General features: G+C 41.0%; 2 protein-coding genes across 2 annotated transcripts in view; both read left to right on the forward strand.

Moving 5' to 3' along the window:
• tenm2a (teneurin transmembrane protein 2a) overlaps positions 1 to 16,106 on the forward strand; it is a 342,195-nt gene extending 326,089 nt beyond the window's left edge. The window contains exons 15-30 of the mRNA XM_017473379.3: positions 483 to 693; positions 874 to 993; positions 1,410 to 1,671; positions 2,093 to 2,360; positions 4,093 to 4,236; positions 4,643 to 4,892; positions 5,000 to 5,020; positions 5,126 to 5,355; positions 7,232 to 7,386; positions 7,661 to 8,550; positions 9,352 to 9,527; positions 10,858 to 11,093; positions 11,218 to 11,514; positions 11,754 to 13,371; positions 13,541 to 13,671; positions 14,232 to 16,106. Coding sequence (XP_017328868.1) covers positions 483 to 693; positions 874 to 993; positions 1,410 to 1,671; positions 2,093 to 2,360; positions 4,093 to 4,236; positions 4,643 to 4,892; positions 5,000 to 5,020; positions 5,126 to 5,355; positions 7,232 to 7,386; positions 7,661 to 8,550; positions 9,352 to 9,527; positions 10,858 to 11,093; positions 11,218 to 11,514; positions 11,754 to 13,371; positions 13,541 to 13,671; positions 14,232 to 14,972 — 5,750 coding nt within the window. The 3' untranslated portion in view covers positions 14,973 to 16,106. The remainder of the gene's footprint in view (positions 1 to 482; positions 694 to 873; positions 994 to 1,409; positions 1,672 to 2,092; positions 2,361 to 4,092; positions 4,237 to 4,642; positions 4,893 to 4,999; positions 5,021 to 5,125; positions 5,356 to 7,231; positions 7,387 to 7,660; positions 8,551 to 9,351; positions 9,528 to 10,857; positions 11,094 to 11,217; positions 11,515 to 11,753; positions 13,372 to 13,540; positions 13,672 to 14,231) is intronic.
• A 1,855-nt stretch (positions 16,107 to 17,961) lies between these two features.
• The window catches only part of tstd1 (thiosulfate sulfurtransferase like domain containing 1), a 4,460-nt gene continuing 2,794 nt past the window's right edge, over positions 17,962 to 19,627 (forward strand). The window contains exons 1-2 of the mRNA XM_017474338.3: positions 17,962 to 18,073; positions 19,211 to 19,336. Of these exons, the coding sequence (XP_017329827.1) occupies positions 18,061 to 18,073; positions 19,211 to 19,336 (139 nt within the window). The 5' untranslated portion in view covers positions 17,962 to 18,060. The remainder of the gene's footprint in view (positions 18,074 to 19,210; positions 19,337 to 19,627) is intronic.

Raw genomic sequence — 19,627 nt, forward strand, 5'->3', positions numbered from 1 at the left:
TTGAAAGTCTACCCACTCAAGGGTCAGAGTGACTTTGAATGGACAGCTCGTCTCAGTGGGATGCATTTAAAGAGATAAATGCTTACTCTGACCCAAGGTGCCTTTTTCTGGGCCCACCTTATGTAATCACCTTTCTCTCTTTCTCTCTCTCTCTCTCTCTCTTATTCTCACTTCTCCCTTTCTCTTTAAGGTACAGCAACAGAAAATAATCTGGCTTTAGAAAAGGATTGCTGAATAGAAGATGTAAAGTGCTTGCACTTGCCTCATTTCAGCTATCCTCTTTATTTAGCTAAGTAAAAACATCAGGGACACACCAGATTATTTGGTGGAATATAAAGGTGCAGTAACTGAACAAAAAAAAATGCTTTTGCGCTATTGCTTAGCATCAGTTCATATTTTAAAAGAGAGGATAAGTAAAAGCAAAGAACAAATTAAATGATTATAATGCCTGAGACTCTCTGGGTTTTCCTCTCTTCCTGTAGATGGTCTGACGGACTGCATGGACCCGGATTGCTGTATCCAGAGCCCGTGTCAGAACAGCCCACTGTGTCGTGGTTCTCGAGACCCACTGCAGGTGATACAGCAGAGCCAGCTGCCAGTGCAGAAGGTTCGCTCCTTCTATGAGCGTGTGAACATGCTGGTGGGCCGGGATAGCACACATATTATTCAAGGAGAAAACCCTTTCAATGCCAGGTACAGCAACAGCTTTACTCTAAATGCATTGAATTGTGTCACTAGGGCATTTTTGTGATTGATTTTGACTTATTACAAGGGATAGAAGGTGGGTTTTTTTTTTGTTGTTGTTGTTCATATTTTCTTTTTCGCAACTTGTTTAAAGAAGTTTTACCAGTTAAATGCACTTTTCTTTTTCAGTCTGGCATCTCTGATAAGAGGCCAGGTTCTGACTACAGACGGAACCCCCCTGGTGGGTGTCAACGTGTCCTTTGTTAAGCACCCTCACTATGGATATACCCTTACACGGCAGGATGGAACGTGAGTGACTTCAAAGCGTTAACATTCAAATTTCTCCATCAGCAACCATTAACTGGTTTTAATACTTTCCTCCCACCCTTTTCATTGTTAGGAGTTTAGCTTACTTATGACATTTTTTAAACCCCTACTACGCTGTTGTTTATTACAGCTTCAAGTGCTGATGATGTATACCACTGCATTAAAAACAAATACAGAACAAATGTTTATTACATTCATTAGGAGTCATGTAAACCCAGAGCTTTTCTGCTGAAATGGCTGTAATTTATCAATGAAATTAATTATACCCCCCAGAAAACTGCTGTTTTGACTTGTAAAATCATTTAGAGTATAATAGTGACATCAATAACGTGTACAGCACAAGTAATTATGTTTTTCTTCTTTCTCCACGCTTTCCTCTTCTCGGCTCTTTCCAACAGCTTTGACCTCATCGCTAACGGAGGCGCTTCTCTCACGCTGCATTTTGAGCGTGCGCCGTTCCTGAGCCAAGAGCGCACAGTGTGGCTACCGTGGAACAGCTTCTATGCTATGGACACGCTCATGATGAAAACGGAGGAGAACACAATCCCAGGCTGCGACCTGAGTGGTTTTGTGAGGCCCGATCCAGTTGTGGTGGCTTCACCCCTGTCCTCGTTCTTTAGCTCTCAACCCGGAGAAAGGTCCATTATCCCCGAGACTCAGGTCAGAACAAGGTCCTTCAAAATGTTCTGGGTCATGCTTTATTTTTTGCCAAGGTAACTGGATATAAGCTGGGGTTTGTTTTTTTTTCTGCCAGAACCCTTCTCTGTCAAAGCTCTTTACTTTTTCAGACATTATATTGCTGTTCAGTTAACCAGGCTTCTCTCGAGTAGCAGCCTTTGACATTGCAGAGATACAGGGTATTTCATTTTAACTAGAGTATGCATCAACGAGCTACTTCTGAACCTGATGGAGTTTTTAACTTTTTTTTCCCTTATCCCATCTTGTTTTCTTTTCCATCATACTTTTCCCTTTTTGTCAAGCTTAATCTATTTTTCATTATCCCTGAGGGAGAAATTCTTCCACCAATTTCTATTAACAAAAGGCCTGCTAACTCTGGCCTTTTGTTCTTTATGTTCTGCAGGTTCTTCATGAACTGATTGAAATACCAAACACCAATCTGAAATTGTGTCACCTGAGCTCACGGGCAGCAGGCTACCGCTCACTGCTGAAGATAACCATGACACAGGCGGTGGTGCCCCTCAGCCTGATCAAGGTGCACCTGATGGTGGCTGTGGAAGGTCACCTCTTCCAAAAATGGTTCCACGCCTCGCCCAACCTAGCTTACACTTTCATATGGGATAAGACAGATGCTTATGGCCAGCGAGTCTATGGCCTTTCTGAGGCAGTGGGTGAGTAAACAGGTTCAAATACCTCTGAATATATCTATGTAATATGGGCACACAGTTTGTTTTTTTTACCCATAAAGAAGATTGGCGCTCAGCCATGTTAACCAGGGATTCAGTGTGATATAAGGAAGCACTCTGCCTATAGCCTCTGTCAGCACTGACTTTGGGGAATGGCTTCAGGTATCCATGCTGCTGTCAGTGCTAGGAGGAAATTGCTGAGCATGTGTCTGATTTGGTGTGTGCAAACAGTGTGATAGCAACTCCACCCCCTTTATCTGCTTGGCTTTATTTACTCTGCCTCTCTCTTCATCTCATTGTAGCTACAGTACATACCGTATCTTGCCAAATTCTAGTACAGAAATGTGTCTTACTCTATAATAGATTTATTCTAATGTATGAAAAATCTTGCAGTTGGGTCCAGCATCGCATTATTACAATGTGTGCAGGTGCATTTCCATTTATGCATAAAATAATTGACGCTGTACATGTACTTTTATCAGATTGAATAAGCAAGTGATCATTTACATAAATATTTAAGAAAGTTCAATAGTTAAATAGTTACACAGCAACACTATGACAGGAATATGTCTTCTCATCTATTTGAGAAAGACAAAAAGTATATTTTTAAGTTGTTTCAAAGTGTGATGTCAGTATTCAGATCAATATTGTGGGAATACCAATCTTTTTAAAAATTCAGTCAGGGAGAAGAACATTAGATATAGTAGGAGCAGTCAGATACACGTGAATGCAAATGAATGGAAATAGTCCATTGTGAGCCAGAGTGAGGTAGACTGTGGGCTGTCTTCAGAGAGTGAGGCATTATCCAAGCACCAACAGTAATCGTTTCAACAGGAAGCCAGAAGTACTGTGATGGAGGAGCTGGAGTGGGTTCTGGAAGCCTTCTTTTTATATTAGTATTAACATGTAATACATGCACCTGTTACATGCAAAATTGGACAGGTCCATGCGGAGAGGGTAGAGAGAGCCAAGGCTATGTGTTCTATGAGGATTTTAAGGATGTGAGAAGATATCAGTCCCTCCAGGATTTCTTGATTTTGCGACCGTAGTAATTAACGCAAAATCAAGCAAACTCCACAACATGTGAATGGGGGTTTGGAATTTTTCAAAATTACTGCAGATTTTCCGTAGATTCAGGACTAGACATGTCATGTGATGTCATCACTACGTGCATTCCGTTAAAACCCTCTTTGATTCACGTGCGTGGAATACGAGTACAGCTAAAAGGTCTCATTTACCGACAAACATCACTGCAATAAACGGTGCAAAACAATTTAATGCAACTGTAATTTAGCCAATTCAAGTAGAATTGCTTTTTGCAAAACAAAAGAAGAAAAAAATCTGGAAGTTGCACCGCAAATTTTCAAAAAAACTCACAGCAAATGTTAAATGATGCTTTGTTGATCATATTGCGTGTTTGCTTTGTCCGTTTGCTTGTAGAAACCTTGTATGCTGCACTCTTGGCCAAGTCTCTATTTTTCACCAAGACTTTTACCTGGTTAAATAAAGGTTACATTATATGAATTCTGAGTTTTTGTAGTTATGTTGGTTCTCCTCCTTCAGATTTGGAACTGTTGGAGTTATCTATCAGCTAATGTCATTGTCAAATGATTCATCTTTAATGTGGGCCTTGAGACTTAATCAGTTAAATGTGGGTTTGATGTCTTTTGAATGACATGCACTGTCTATGTTCCTCTCCACTTTGCTCCCTTTGCAGTCTCTGTGGGTTATGAGTATGAGACATGTCCAAGTCTGGTCTTATGGGAGAAGAGGACAGCTGCGCTGCAGGGGTATGAACTTGAGCCTTCTAACCTTGGAGGATGGTCTCTGGACAAACACCACATCCTCAACCTGCGCAGTGGTATGCCCTTCTTTCTAGTACAAATTCTACCCATGTTCAATCATGCCTACTTGTCATGCATTCTCTTGTGTTTTTAACATCTTGAGTAGTACTTAGGTCTATAAATTAACCCGATAAATAAATGCATGGGTTTTGAATTCTGGCAGTATAAAAATAGATTTATGGCTGACACTGATTGACAGTGCTCAATTGCAGATAGGACTGAGCGTAGCAGTGAAATCCCCCTAACCTGAGTCAATCAATAACCTAATGCACAGTCTCACAATGTGGCTGCAGCAGTGAAAATGCAAAGCTTATAAAATGCAGTTTATAAACTGCTTTTATTGAAATTGACTTTTTGAAAATACTTTTTTTTTTTCTTTTTACTATCAAATTTTTACACATTCTGCTTTCTTTTATATTCCAGGGATCCTTCATAAAGGCTGTGGGGAGAACGTCTTTGTTTGCCAACAGCCCCCAGTCATCACCAGCATTATGGGTAATGGGCGTCGACGGAGTATCTCGTGTCCGAGCTGTAACGGATTGGCAGATGGGAATAAACTGTTGGCACCAGTCGCACTGGCAGCGGGTATTGATGGCAGCCTGTACGTGGGTGACCTGAATTTTGTGCGCAGGGTGTATCCATCTCTCAATACTACTCGTGTGCTAGAACTCAGGTATACCAAGAGGATTTCATATTTTTCTTGCATATACTTTCTAATATTCACCGTAATTGTACGTGTCAGAATTATATTTTCTTATCTTCCATTTTTCCACCCTATAGAAATAAGGATTTTCGTCACAGGTGAGCCTTGGCTTTTTCGCCAACTTAAATAACTTAAGTGTCGATTCTTGAATTATATATAAAAATTAAATCTGGTGTTGACCCTCTCTTCATCATCTCCTGTAGCAACAACCCAACACATAAGTACTTCCTGGCTGTAGACCCAGTCACAGGGGCTTTGTTCATCTCCGACACAAACTCTCGAAGAATTTACAAAGTGCGTTCACTCACTGGGGGTCGGCTTCTTGCTGACAATGCTGAGGTGGTAGCAGGAACAGGAGAGCAGTGTCTACCCTTTGACGAGCGGTGTGGGGATGGAGGAAAAGCTGTGGAGGCTACTCTTATGAGCCCAAAAGGTAAAGAAAAGAAGAGAAACTAGGTAAATTCAGTTACACAGCAGGCAGAGGTGATATTACATTTGTCTTGGTTCTCTTGCCTTTGCCATCTAGCATGTATTATAGAGACCTGTTTCAATGGAATTGAATATTCAACCGTAAGCTATTAATTATTTTTTAGGTTTGCTGTTAGGAATCAAAGTAGTTGGCCCCAGCCAATGCAGCTTCATAGTCTTTGCTGTCTCTCTAGGATAAGTCGTTGTTCCCGCTTGGGCTTTAAACATTTAACTAGCACTGAGAGCTACATTTTTGTATTAAATATATTTATGAAATACCTATTGATTTGAACATCTAATAGTGGACAATTTAAAATGTCTTAAAATTAATACAATCCAACACAGCATAAAGTGGAAAAAAAAATACTGAATGTGAAATATGAAAGATTAAATCATAGGTAAGAATCACAGTTAATATAAATACATTCTAATATTAATACATCATGTACCATATTCAGAGTTGAGCTTTGTGCGCATAGTGAGGAGTTAACACCGAAATTGTGCACATCCAGATTTAGATGTGCCTCATACCTAACTACAGCTTATGCATTTAACCATGGACACATTTTCTTGTGCAAGAAAATGCAAGTTAACCAAACCATGGGGTTAATTTATTCATGATGACAATTCAAAATAATAATGAAAGTGTGAAATAAATGCTCGCATGACCTCGAACACATGACCTCAGTTTTTTGTTGTCATATTAAGTTATGTCTCATTTACTACATTGAGACATGGAATAAGGAATGAATAATGATTATTTTCATGATTCGATTAATGATTCATGAACCATTGCATTTTCACTTCTGCCTAAGTTTTTTGCTTTATGCTACTGAAACTATCAAATATGAAACTATTTCTAGTTCATCATGCAGAAATTAGGATGTGCTGTATCAAGAGCTTTTAAGTGGCTTGTAGCCACTTAACGTGGGTGGAACCCATATTGTCAAATTTGAAAAATTGCGGCGATTGCATGATTACCAACTACGATCTTTTCATCCTTAATATCAATATCAGCCTTAATATATCCAGCTATTAGATGTTTATTTGAATCATTGCTTTCTTCCCATTTGCATATTATGCAATATTAACTCAATGTAAACTGTATTTGTATTGGCTCTTGCTTTTCATCTCTTGCTTGGCACATCATATTGCAGAATATTGACAGCAGAGGAAATAATGCAATCTGCTTTGTCAGTCCACACTTTGTAATGCTTGTCCTGAAAGGTGGTATGCTAGACACAGCCAATAAAATCTCCTGTCCCAAAAGCTCTTAACAAGAAAAATATGGCAACCATGGAGGCCTGAACTGTGCATTGGGTAACTGAATGAAGAGAGGAAAAAAAAAAAGAAAAGAAACTTGACACCAAACTGTCAGAAATGTCACACTGTCACTTTTTTTTTGTCTTTGACATGGAATCATGAATAGAGAGGGTAGCAGACTACAGAGGCCTGATTCTTAACTCCCAGATGACTGTGAGCAGTGAAGCATAAGCAGAGGCACTCTTGCATCTACTGTGCTCTGCATTTGCTCTCTTTGGTTCTGTCTCCCTGTCTTTCTGCCTCTCAGTTTAGTCACAGTACAGCTGAGAAGTAGCTTTGACCTCCATACAACAGACACCTACACAGGTTCCTCTATTTGTTTTTCATTGTGTCAATGTCATCTTCCACCCCCGTATATGAGCTGATGTGCTCTGATGAAGGTGACATTTGATGGACGTATATTATTTGCTGGAGAGGAAATGGGATAGGAGCGTTGAACATTTAAAACGACTGATGGCACATTTGAAAAACAAAACTCCTTGGCAGACTATTTCTCTTCTTTACACTCTCTGTCTTAGGTATTGCAGTTGACAAAAATGGGCTGATGTTTTTTGTGGATGCCACCATGATCAGGAAGGTGGACCAGAATGGAATCATCTCCACACTGCTGGGAGCTAATGATCTCACTGCTGTAAGACCGCTCAGCTGTGACGCCAGCATGGATGTCAGCCAGGTGCGCCAAGAAGTCTATAATCCTTGCATGCTCAGGGGATCACACAAATCCTCCCTTTTTTTCTTGCCCATGCTTTTGTGTATTGAACTGGCTCCAGGTTCTCAAGCTGTAGGAGCTTAAATTACTTTTAGCTGGTCAGAAGGCAGCTCTATAGAAGCTCGACCAAAATACATGCTATGAATTCTGATTGGTAGGCTAGTAACCATGAGTCTTGAATAATTATTAAAATGGGTATCTATTTGGCATATGTACCATGACTTCTACTTTGTCTTAGGTGCGTTTGGAGTGGCCCACTGACCTGGCAGTCAACCCCATGGACAATTCCTTGTACGTTTTAGAGAACAATGTCATCCTACGCATTACTGAAAACCATCAGGTAAGCATTGTGGCTGGGCGGCCCATGCACTGCCAGGTTCCAGGCATCGACTATTCCCTCAGCAGGCTGGCTATCCACTCAGCACTGGAGAGTGCCACTGCCATCGCTGTCTCCCATTCTGGTGTGCTGTACATTGCTGAGAGCGATGAGAAAAAAATCAACCGTGTGCGCCAGGTCAGTGCCAACGGAGAGATCTCATTGCTGGCTGGTGCCACCTCTGAGTGTGACTGCAAGAACGATGTCAACTGCAACTGCTTTGCTGGCGATGAAGGCTATGCCACCGATGCCAGCCTCAATGCCCCCACCTCACTAGCAGTGGCTCCTGATGGCACACTCTACATCGCTGACCTCAACAACATCCGCATTCGAGCTGTGCACGCCAACCGCCCAGGCCCAAACGCAGCTGGCCAATATGAGGTGGCATCACCACGAGAACAAGAGCTCTATGTATTCAGTGAGGAAGGACTCCACCTGCATACCATCAGTCTGGTCAGTGGAATGAGCCTCTACAACTTTAGCTACACGCCTGACGGAGAGCTTGCTGCTGTCGTGGATAACTGTAACAACACTGTGCTAGTGCGCAGGGAGGGTGGTGGCCTGGGTGGAGCTAGCACAGTTAGACTCCACCTACTGCCTGACAACAAGGTGTTAACTCTGGGAATGGATGTAGGAGGCAGCCTTCGCTCCATCTCCACTGCCGAGCAGGAGATTGTACAGCTCAGCTACAGTGGCAGCACAGGCCTGCTGGCCAGTAAGGCTGACGAGACAGGCTGGACCACATTTTACGAGTAAGTGAGTGAGTTAGAGAGAGACAGACAGTTTGTGTTTGTGTGTGTAACGCTACAGAGTCATTTAGTGTGAATTTTCTATTCAGTATTCTGTTTAGAAAGACACACTCAAGAACTCAGCATTTTAATAAGGTTCAGATTCAATTTCCTCTGAATAAAAATGGGTTGCGGAGGTTTGCATGATGTGTCTATTCCCCGATGACTGTGTGAAATCAGGATGTGTAAATATTTGTATTCAGGATCATCCCTACATAATGGGAATTATGTGAAACATTGCTTCCATCTGCTGTCTGCCTATGTAAATGCACCCATCTGCAAAAAAATAAATAAATAAAAAGAAGAAGCTAAACAAGGAGAATGTGTTCCCTCCACTGCATTCACTGAAACAGGCATCAGTTAGTCTAGAACAGATCTGTGATAGGCTCTAAACATGGTTTCCATGGAATTCCAGACAGAGATGAAGAAAACAAAAGTGAGAGAGAAGGCTAGGGACATGCCAGCCAATATAGAGACCCACTCCATACGAGACGCTTTCTAATCTTTTGATCTCAGATGTTACCGTACAAGTTCACATGAGAGCAACAGCTGCCTGCTTTCATGTGACAGAATTGTCATACTCACACAGTGTCTGCTGTGCTTCTGATGATAAAAATCATTCAGACCCAAATGATGCAATGATGCATTTATATGGGGAAACTCGTAGAACTCACAGAACTTGATTGTGTTTCCATTGTTTATTTCAGAATTGTTTTTTTTTTTTGTGTGAAGTTTAGTTTCGTGAACTTCTTATTGTGAATGCAGGTATGATAGCGAGGGAAGACTTACCAATATGACCTATCCGACTGGAATGGTGACAAGCCTGCACAGAGAGATTGAGAAATCCATTAACATTGACATCGAGAGCTCAAACAGAGATGATGACATCACTGTCATTACCAATCTTTCGTCGGTAGAGGCATCCTACACTGTAGTACAAGGTGTGTGCACTAAGAATGTTTTATTAAACTAAAGTCTGTCAGATAACGTGCTCTTATTTCCATGCTCTATCTTAATTTTTTTTTATTATTATTTTAATGAACTCTGTTAAGATTGTAGGGTTTGCAGATTCTTCAGAAATCCTCAGAATTCTATGGGGACTATTTTCTGAGGTATTAATTTTCTACAGCATGTAGATTCATAAAATGTACAAAATGTGTCCTGTATAAATTGTATATTTGTCTCCTATGCCCCTGCTACACCAAAATATGATTTGGGTGTATGAGAGAGAGAGAGAGAGAGAGAGAGAGAGAGAGAAAGAGAGAGAGAGAAAGAGAGAGAGAGAAAGAGAGAATGTGTGTGTAACAAGTAAGAGATTCACAACTAGAGAACAGGAACAATTGGACCCCTTTTCCCTGACCCATACACCAGATGAGACCGAGCCTAGAGTAATACCATTAGTGTGCATTCTAGGGGCCTGGAGAGGGAACATGTACAAGTTTAATTAAGGAGCCGGCCCAGAGGAGAACTTTCAGCTAGCTGAAGTTGAGAATCATTAAAATCTCCAGATGTTTCCTGCTCAACATCTGTTCACACAGATTTCTCATTAAAACCCTACTTCCACCTCTTAATTTACTGTAGAACTTAGTAAAACAGATAAGCGAAAATCTGTATTTATAAAACATTCAGTCTGTTAGATGAAGAGCATTTCTAATCGTGGTGATATTTATATTATATATACACCTACAGTACTGTGCAAAAGTCTTAGACACATGCAAAGAAATGCTGTAGAGCAAAGATGCCTTCAAAAATAATGAAATTAAATGTTTCTCCATTCAAAAAATGCTGTAAAGAGCAATAAACAGTAATAAATGAAACAAAGTCAATATTTGGGGTGACAAAAAAAAAAAAAAAAATAGTAGTCTCTGGTACAATGAGTGCAGTTTTATAAGGAAATGAGCTGTAAGTTGTACTGAGCATCTTGCAGAACCAGCCACTGTTCTTCTGGAGACTTCTGACTGTCGCACTCACTTCTTATTTTTGCAGCAAAACCCAGCAGCTTTCATTGTGGTTTTTTTTGTGTGTGTGTCTGAAAAGTGTCTCTTACATAATATGCTGCTTTCTTTACTGACATACAAACATTTTTCTGTAACATTTAATTTTGCTTAAATTTAATTTAATTCGAAATTTAATGTTTGGAAATCTAACATGGTTTTTGTACTGGCTTCATAATGTAGAAGTCATAAAATAAAAAATCTATTACAAAGTTTGTACTATTTAAAACTGTATATATTTTGCTCTAAATCTGTGGTACTCTGTTGGCCTCTGCAGATCAAGTACGGAACAGCTACCAGCTGTGTAACAATGGCACGCTGAGAGTGATCTATGCTAATGGGATGGGTATCAGCTACCACACAGAACCTCACATTCTGGCCGGTTCAGTGAGCCCTACCATCGGCCGCAGAAACATCACCCTGCCCACCGACAATGGACTCAACTCCATAGAGTGGCGACTGCGCAAGGAGCTGACCAAGGGCAAGGTCACAGTGTTTGGCAGGAAACTAAGGGTGAGTAAAGATGATGCATTGCTTGGATTTCATCAAACATTCTCAATTGATGTGGACAGCTATGTCCGGAGGCTTGTGTCCGCAGCAACAGAGTCCCTTCATGGAAATTACGTCTCTTTTTCAGGCCCACGGACGCAACCTGCTCTCCATCGACTTTGACAGGAACACACGAACAGAGAAGATTTACGATGACCACAGGAAGTTCACACTAAGGATCACTTATGATGCTCAGGGTAGACCTGCTATTTGGCAGCCCAGCAGTAGCCTGGCTGTGGTAAATGTGTCCTACTCCTCCACGGGACGGCTGGTGGGCCTGCACCGTGGCAGTATGAGTGAGAGGACAGAGTTTGACCAACAAGGACGCATCCTCTCCCGTGCATTTGTTGATGGCAAGGTGTGGAGCTACAGCTACCTGGACAAGGTGATTGTCAATTCATGGCAATTTCAAATCCCTTCAATGCAATTTCAGATCACCTCTATGTCAGCAAATGGCTTTAATGCTATGTGTAGTATTGTATACTGGATTTGTTTGTATTATTAATGGTTGCTATAGTGTTATGAGATTTCATATTTCAACCCCAATTCCAAAAAAGTTAGGTATTTATATAATCAATGATTGCAATAAAGATAAATGTCTCATGTATTTCTTTCTGTTTACAGTCCATGGTGCTGCTCCTGCAGAGTCAGAGGCAGTACATCTTTGAGTTTGATCCATCTGATCGTATCACTGCGGTCACCATGCCTAGCGTAGCTCGGCACACGATGTTTACCCATGTCTCCATTGGCTATATCCGAAACACTTATAACCCCCCTGAAAGCAATGCCTCCATCATTTATGACTTCAGTGAAGATGGCCGCCCCCAGGCCACATACTTCCTGGGTACGGGACGTCGTGTCCTTTACAAATATGGAAAACTGGCCAAGCTCTCTGAGATTTTGTATGATAGCACTGCTGTCACTTTTGGCTATGATGAAACATCTGGTGTACTCAAGATGGTCAATCTGCAGAGCGGAGGCTTCTCTTGCACTATAAGATATCGTAAGATGGGACCCCTAGTGGATAAACAGATCTACCGCTTCTCTGAAGAAGGCATGGTGAATGCCCGCTTTGACTACACCTATCACGACAACAGTTTCCGCATAGCAAGCATGAAGCCAGTCATCAGTGAGACACCACTACCTGTGGACCTGTACCGCTATGATGAGATTTCTGGCAAGGTGGAGCATTTCGGCAAGTTCGGTGTCATTTATTATGATATCAATCAGATCATCACCACCGCGGTAATGACACTCAGCAAGCACTTTGATGCACACGGCCGCATAAAAGAGGTGCAGTATGAAATCTTTCGCTCACTCATGTACTGGATGACAGTGCAGTATGACAACATGGGTCGCGTGATCAAACGTGAGCTGAAGATTGGACCATATGCCAATACCACACAATACCGCTATGAGTATGATGGTGATGGGCAGCTCAGTGGGGTCAAGGTCAATGACTGGTCCACCTGGCGCTACAGCTATGACCTCAATGGCAATCTGCACCTACTGAACCCTGGCAACAGTGCCCGTCTCATGCCACTACGTTACGACCTACGTGACCGAATCACACGCCTGGGAGATGTGCAGTACAAGCTGGACGAGGATGGCTTTCTCAGCCAGAGGGGTTCTGACATCTTTGACTATAACTCCAAAGGACAGTTGGTGAGAGCCTACAGCCGTGTAGGAGGAGGATGGAGTGTGCAATACCGTTACGATGGCCTCGGACGACGAGTCTCCACCAAGAACAGCCTGGGCCAGCACCTGCAGTTTTTCTACGCTGATCTGAACAACCCGGTGCGAGTCACACATGTGTTCAACCACTCAAGCTCGGAAATCACTTCGCTCTACTATGACCTGCAAGGCCATCTGTTCGCCATGGAGGTGAGCAGCGGTGAAGAGTACTATATCGCCTCGGACAACACAGGAACACCACTGGCCGTCTTTAGCAGCAATGGGCAGATGATCAAGCAGGTGCAGTACACGGCCTACGGCGAGGTGTACCACGACTCCAATCCTGAGTTCCAGCTGGTAATCGGATTCCACGGTGGCCTCTATGATTCGCTGACCAAGCTAGTGCACTTCACACAGAGGGACTATGATGTATTAGCTGCCAGATGGACGTCGCCTGATTATACCATGTGGCAGAAGATCAGCAAGGACCTGGCTCCGTTTAACTTGTACATGTTCAAGAACAATAATCCTCTCAGCGATATGCTGGATGTGAAGAATTATGTCACAGGTAAGTGTCTGGTCTTACAGCAGGGTGAATAGACTAATGGAGATAACACAGAATGAGACCATTTAATGAGACTCATTGAATTTGAGCTTTTGACATCAGTATATCAAATGAAAAAACTGTCTTTTTAAGTGGGTTTCTGTGACTTAAGGTTTTTATCTTTCTTGCTCAGATGTAAAGAGTTGGTTGGTGATGTTCGGCTTCCAGCTCAGTAACATCATCCCTGGCTTTCCTAAACATACATTATACTTTGTGGATCCACCATATGAGTTACAAGCCAGTCAGGAGTGTGAAAATGGCCAGGTGAGTTTTCAAGTTAAAGCCACAGTAAAACATAATCATCATATTCGTGAGGGAAAATGCTTTAAATGATAGGAAAACATAACCTTCAGTTCATATTAACACTGACAATAGTTTCCATGTACTCAGAAAAATATGTTAAAACCTGCCAAAGCAAAACTCACATATAATGACAATTCCATCAATAAATGATTATATAATGCAAACTCTACAACCGTACCCAAACTGCAAACATGAAATCAATACAGTTGAAAAGTTATTTTGGATACTAAGGTATTCTCTAACTTTTTGACATGTGATCAGCTGGAAAATGAGGCACTACTTACATTGCTAAGAGATAACTGCAAATGATCTCTGAAATGATCAGTTAAACAGGTTTAGAAATGAATGTGCAAACACCCTTTAATGAAGTAATGAAAGCATACTACAAAATGTTTCTCAGAAATATTTCTTTGACTGCCCTAACCACTGTCCTTAGATGTTTGGAATTCTTGTCTGTGGTAATTATCCATATTCTTTAAGGGCACTGCCATTAAACTCTAGCCATGTACTTTTCCCTGCAGCTCATGTCTGGAGTTCAGCAGGAGGCTGAGAGACACAACCAGGCCTTCATGGCTTTAGAGGGTCAGCTGCTCAATAAAGATCGACAGAACAAGCGTGATAAACCAGGTCACTGGTTTGGCACAGTGCCATCCATCATTGGGCGGGGCATGATGCTGGCTGTGAAAGAGGGTCATGTAGTGACGGGTGTCTCTAGTACAGCCAGTGACAACAGCAGTAAGGTGGCTCTAGTTCTCAACAACGCCATCTACCTGGAGGGCACGCATTACGTGCAAGATGGCCATGACTGCCACTTTTTTGTGAAGATCGGCTCAGCTGATGCAGACCTGCTGGCACTGGGCCTCAGCAATGGGCGCAGGGTGCTGGAGGGAGCTGGTATCAATGTTACAGTGAGTGGACGTTCACGGCGGGGCGTCACTGTAGAGCTGCGCTCGACTGCATTGTCCCTGAGCGTGCGATACGGCCTGGCGCAGGATACACTGGATGAGGAACGCGCCCGGCTGCTAGAGCTGGCACGCCAGCGGGCACTGACAGGTGCCTGGCTGCGAGAGCAGCAGAGGACACGGGATGGTAAGGAAGGCAGCCGCCTGTGGACCGAGGGTGAGAGGCAACAGCTCCTCTCCACAGGGAGAGTTCAGGGCTATGATGGTTACTATGTGCTACCCGTGGAGCAATACCCTGAACTGGCTGACAGCAGCACCAACATCCAGTTCCTCAGACAGAATGAGATGGGCAAGAGGTAACAGAACTATGAGCGCATTCTTATCTTCTGCATTCTTCATTCTCTCTTTCTCTGCATCACTCTTTGTCTCACCCCTGTTCTCCTTTTACCTATATCTCCTTTACCCACGGAGAATAAATAAACTTAAGGGGTAACTCTCTGAACGCTGCAGGGACTTTTAAAAAGAATATTATTATTACTGCCATGGGCAAAAAATACTTTGCAAGAACTTGTCTTTGTTTTTGTGCACTGAAAATAAAACAGATCGGCTGTTAATATAAAAAAAAAATCCCCTTTTTAAAAAAGAAATACTATTTTTACCCATATTTTTTGGGTTCGGCGAGGATGTTGGTGCCAGATGGTACTATATGTTCCTGTGTGATCCGGATTGCAGAGAGGACGGTTCTCGCGAGTTGTTACAGAGGCCTAGTCCCCACGCTGAAACTGAGCAATGTCCACAAAGTGGATTATCAGTCATATCAGTCTCAGGCCTCATATTCTAAATAACAGGACTGCCAACTGCGGCTGCGGCAAGTCCCATCCACAAACTGCTTTATGTTCCTTCATGAAAGCAGAACCCCAACAAAGGATAACTGTTTGTCTGTTTGATTTTTTTTTTTAAACAAGGAAAAAATTATGGCTATATTTGCATAAGGTCAATGTCCAGCATAGTTTTGTTTCGTCACTGGAAGATTAGAATAATATCTGTGGTGTGTCAGATAACACTGATGTTCCGAGTGGGCTTTAGATGAGATAGTTTTGTACATCTCAGTTGCAGTAGATTTGTGAGACTCTCACCCGGGCACTTCTGTACAGAAACATCAGAGAGAAAAGAAAAAAAAAAAAAGAAAGAAACATTCATGCTATGAAGATTACCTGCTTAACTGTAACTAGTGTAAGAAATGATTCATTTTTATTTTATGTTCATTCTTCTTATTTATGTATTTATTATTCTTAGTACTCTATGACAATCATGAAGACGTCACCATTTTTAGCCAAGAAAACAGAGTATTTTCTTTTGTAATATATGTAAGAAATGTTCATTAAGTTTTTATATTAATTTTGAGTTGCTTAAGCAAATTAGTCATAGACAAAAATAATTTATGTAAAGTGTTCAAAATTGTTTATACTTTAAATAAAGTTTAAAACTGTGAAACTTGCTTTTTTCGAAATATGTCTATGTACAGTGTATAGATTTTCCTTTATGCAGTAGAATATTGTTCATAATATCACATTTTATATTTCTAATAAAAGGTGGCTTGTAATGTGCAAACCTTATAGCTGGTATAAAGACGCTAGGATTTGTGGCACTCCAATATTCCAGATAAACAGTATTGATCCCCAGTTTGATGTTTTGTTTGATTAGGTTTGTTTTTATGCAAAGTTGCTGTACTAGAACCCAAAACCGTAGAAATGGATTCTATCCACTGTGAAGAGACTCATTATGGATGTCATTATGTACCAAATCAGTATTGAGGGATTCGTACACTTAAGCAAGTCTTCTCTGAGACCTTATCAATAAAAGGTTTACTTCATGTGAGTTTGATTTGTCTGTTGCATTTCTGAATACTGGAAAAAGTTTGGGGTTTTTTTTATTACTCCAACTCTGAAGATATGACAGAGCTGTAACCTAAATAAAGAAACAAACAAATCAATCAATCAATCTGATTGTGATGCATGCCTAAGTGTAGCCTTCAAAAAGTTCTGGAATAAATATCAATTTAATTATAGCACAATGCCACGGAACTCTCAAATCTGACTGGTCAGAGGGTGTTGATTAATTTTCTATAACAGCAGCTCTGATGCTAATCAGAACAGGACAGAGGAGTTTGCACATTCTGGATTCTCTGTAACCTGATAAGCTATGTTTATTGTCTTATTCATTTCAAAAGCATTTAAAAGTCTAGCATAATGACAGGTCACTTTTTTAAGACAGTAAGGCTTTCTCAAATAGCACCCTACACACCATACACTTAATGTACTGTATATATACATACTCCATATCTTTAGCTATCCATTATGTTATTAGGGAAGACTTTTCCAAAATTAAAGAGTAAGCACAACAACCACAAATCCTGAAACCTGTTCAATTAATATAAAGTGAAGATAAAGTTGTTGAAGGGGGGAAGTAAAGGCATTCATTTCGCAGTAATTAGATAGGATCCATCCATCCATCTTCTATACCGCTTATCATTCAGGGTCGCGGGAAACCTGGAGCCTATCCCAGGGAACATCAGGCACAAGTCAGGGTACACCCTGGACAGGGTGCCAATCCATCACAGGGCACAATCACACACATTCACACACCCACTCATGCATTATGGACGCCTTGGACATGCCAATCAGCCTACCGTGCATGTCTTTGGTCTGGGGGAGGAAACCGGAGTACCCGGAGGAAACCCCCGCAGCACTGGGAGAACATGCAAACTCCGCCCACACAGGGCAGCGGCGGGAATCGAACCCCCAGCCCTAGCGGTGTGAGGCGAACATGCTAACCACAAAAAAAAAGAGTTAATTTTACTTGGTGCCTGTGTAAATGAGTACAATACCAGGTCATGAGTATACATAATTTCTTGCTCCATTTCACAGACACAGTATCCATACCAGTCCCTCCAGGATTTTACAATCGCAGAAGTTAAAGCAAAATCAAGCAAGCTCCACAATTTTCAGAGGAGCTTGCAATTATTCAAAATTACCGCAGACTTGGGCCAAGACGCGCCAGGTGATGTCATCACAACAAGACCTCTTCGATTCACGTGCGTCAAACACGAAATCCTGTATGGAGTGAATTATACGCCTAGCCTACTATAACAATAAAAATAAAATAAAAACACACAATATGTAAGCCCTGTTTTTATTTTACATGTTTTTGTTTGTTTGTATTTTTTGTTTGTTTGTTTCATTATTGACTCCTAAACCGTCGTATGTGACTTTCAGTTTCTATGTAAGTTGCGTAAGGGGGTGGGTCTATTTTGAATATTAATATTAAGCAGACGGCCATTGGACGGCCCGCGTTTATGCCACGCCCATCTACATATGAATACAAGAACGAGGAAGTGTAGTTGTACAGTGCTGTAACTCTTGCTTACCGAGCAGGTTAAACCGTCAACATGGCAAATACAGGTAAGTACATTCATTCTACAACTTCTACTACATTTCATTTTCACCAACACAGCACGATGCTTATGTCAAGTAAAACCGTGACTAATATTGCATTAGCGCTATGCATTACCGGCTATGCATTATCAGTGATACCTGATTTGGGATTAAAGAATAAGATCAAAGCTTTCTGTGTCCTTGGAACACTGCCTGTATCCTTAACTCTGCTCAGGTTCATAATTAGTACACATTAGTGATATTTTTTAGACTACAAATGTTGCAGTTATCATGGCCCGTGTTACTTTTTATCCTTGTCTTTATAGTCTTTGGTGAATTTATACTGCTGTAATTGTTTTTTTCCATCAGTTGTTTTTCCCTGATATTATAAGTGATCCCTGAAGATTAGTGACGTCAGAGCATAATGACTTGCAGTTTTTGCCAATTGGGGTTTTATAGATATGGTGAAATCACTGTTTTACAGAATGACACACTGCTCACTTTAAAGTTAGATATACTCCAGAATAACCATTGTGTTCTTAATACAATGTAGATTTCTGCATATTACTGTATTTACAAATCGTCCCCATCAAAGAGCCTGCGTTTCCTGTTTTTCAGGCTGGCCATGCAGGAGCTTGGGTTTGTAAAGTGGAAGAAAACAACAAACAAAAAAACTGTAAAGTGAAAAATAAAAACTGTAAAGTGAAAAAATATTCTGGTGACTCCTTAAGCACAGATTTGTTTTATGAACATGATCCAACTAATCAAATATTAGACTCATTGTTCAAATGTGTACAATAATATTTTGGACACATTACATTTACATTTATTCATTTAGCAGACGCTTTTATCCAAAGCGACTTACAAATGAGGATTTACATCACATTAGGTCCGATTATTTATACATTTATACATTCTTTATAGACATGCTTGTTCGTGAGTTATTGAGGTTTTGGGTTAAGAACATTGAATTAAGGCTAATAACTATAAGGAATATAATAATAGTTTTGATAATCGTAGCCTTGTTTGTGATTTCTACCACTGTAAAAAAAATAATAAATAAATCACAGACTCCTTTGGCTATGCTTTGAGACCCCACTTTGAGAACCACTGTTTCGCAGCTAAGCAAGACTCTGCATGTCTTTTTTTAAAATATATTTCTAGATAAAGTTATCTCCTACAGCGATCTCAAATCCCTCAAAGAGAAAAGTAAAGACCTTCTGCTTGTGGATGTGCGCTCCAAAGATGAAGTGGACAGAGGACACATCCCAGGCTCCATCCATGTCCCAGGTGAGTTACAGAGCAATAAACTGTAATACTGCCCAGTACTAGCACAGTTATTAATTCATTACTAAAGGAATGTTACCTTTTATAATTAATACCTATCTACAGAGGTGTTCAAGATTTATTTTGTAATGGTTTTCTTAATCGACTATTTTGTAATTCTTCTTTCACATACATGTTGACCTGTTTTCATTGTTCAAGTGGCTTTATTGTCATTTCAACTATATACAATTGGTAAAGTACACAGTGAAACTAAACAACGTTCCTCCAGGACCATGGTGCTACATAAAACAATAC

Source organism: Ictalurus punctatus, chromosome 8 (genome assembly GCF_001660625.3).
Source record: "Ictalurus punctatus breed USDA103 chromosome 8, Coco_2.0, whole genome shotgun sequence".
Lineage (NCBI taxonomy): Eukaryota > Metazoa > Chordata > Actinopteri > Siluriformes > Ictaluridae > Ictalurus > Ictalurus punctatus.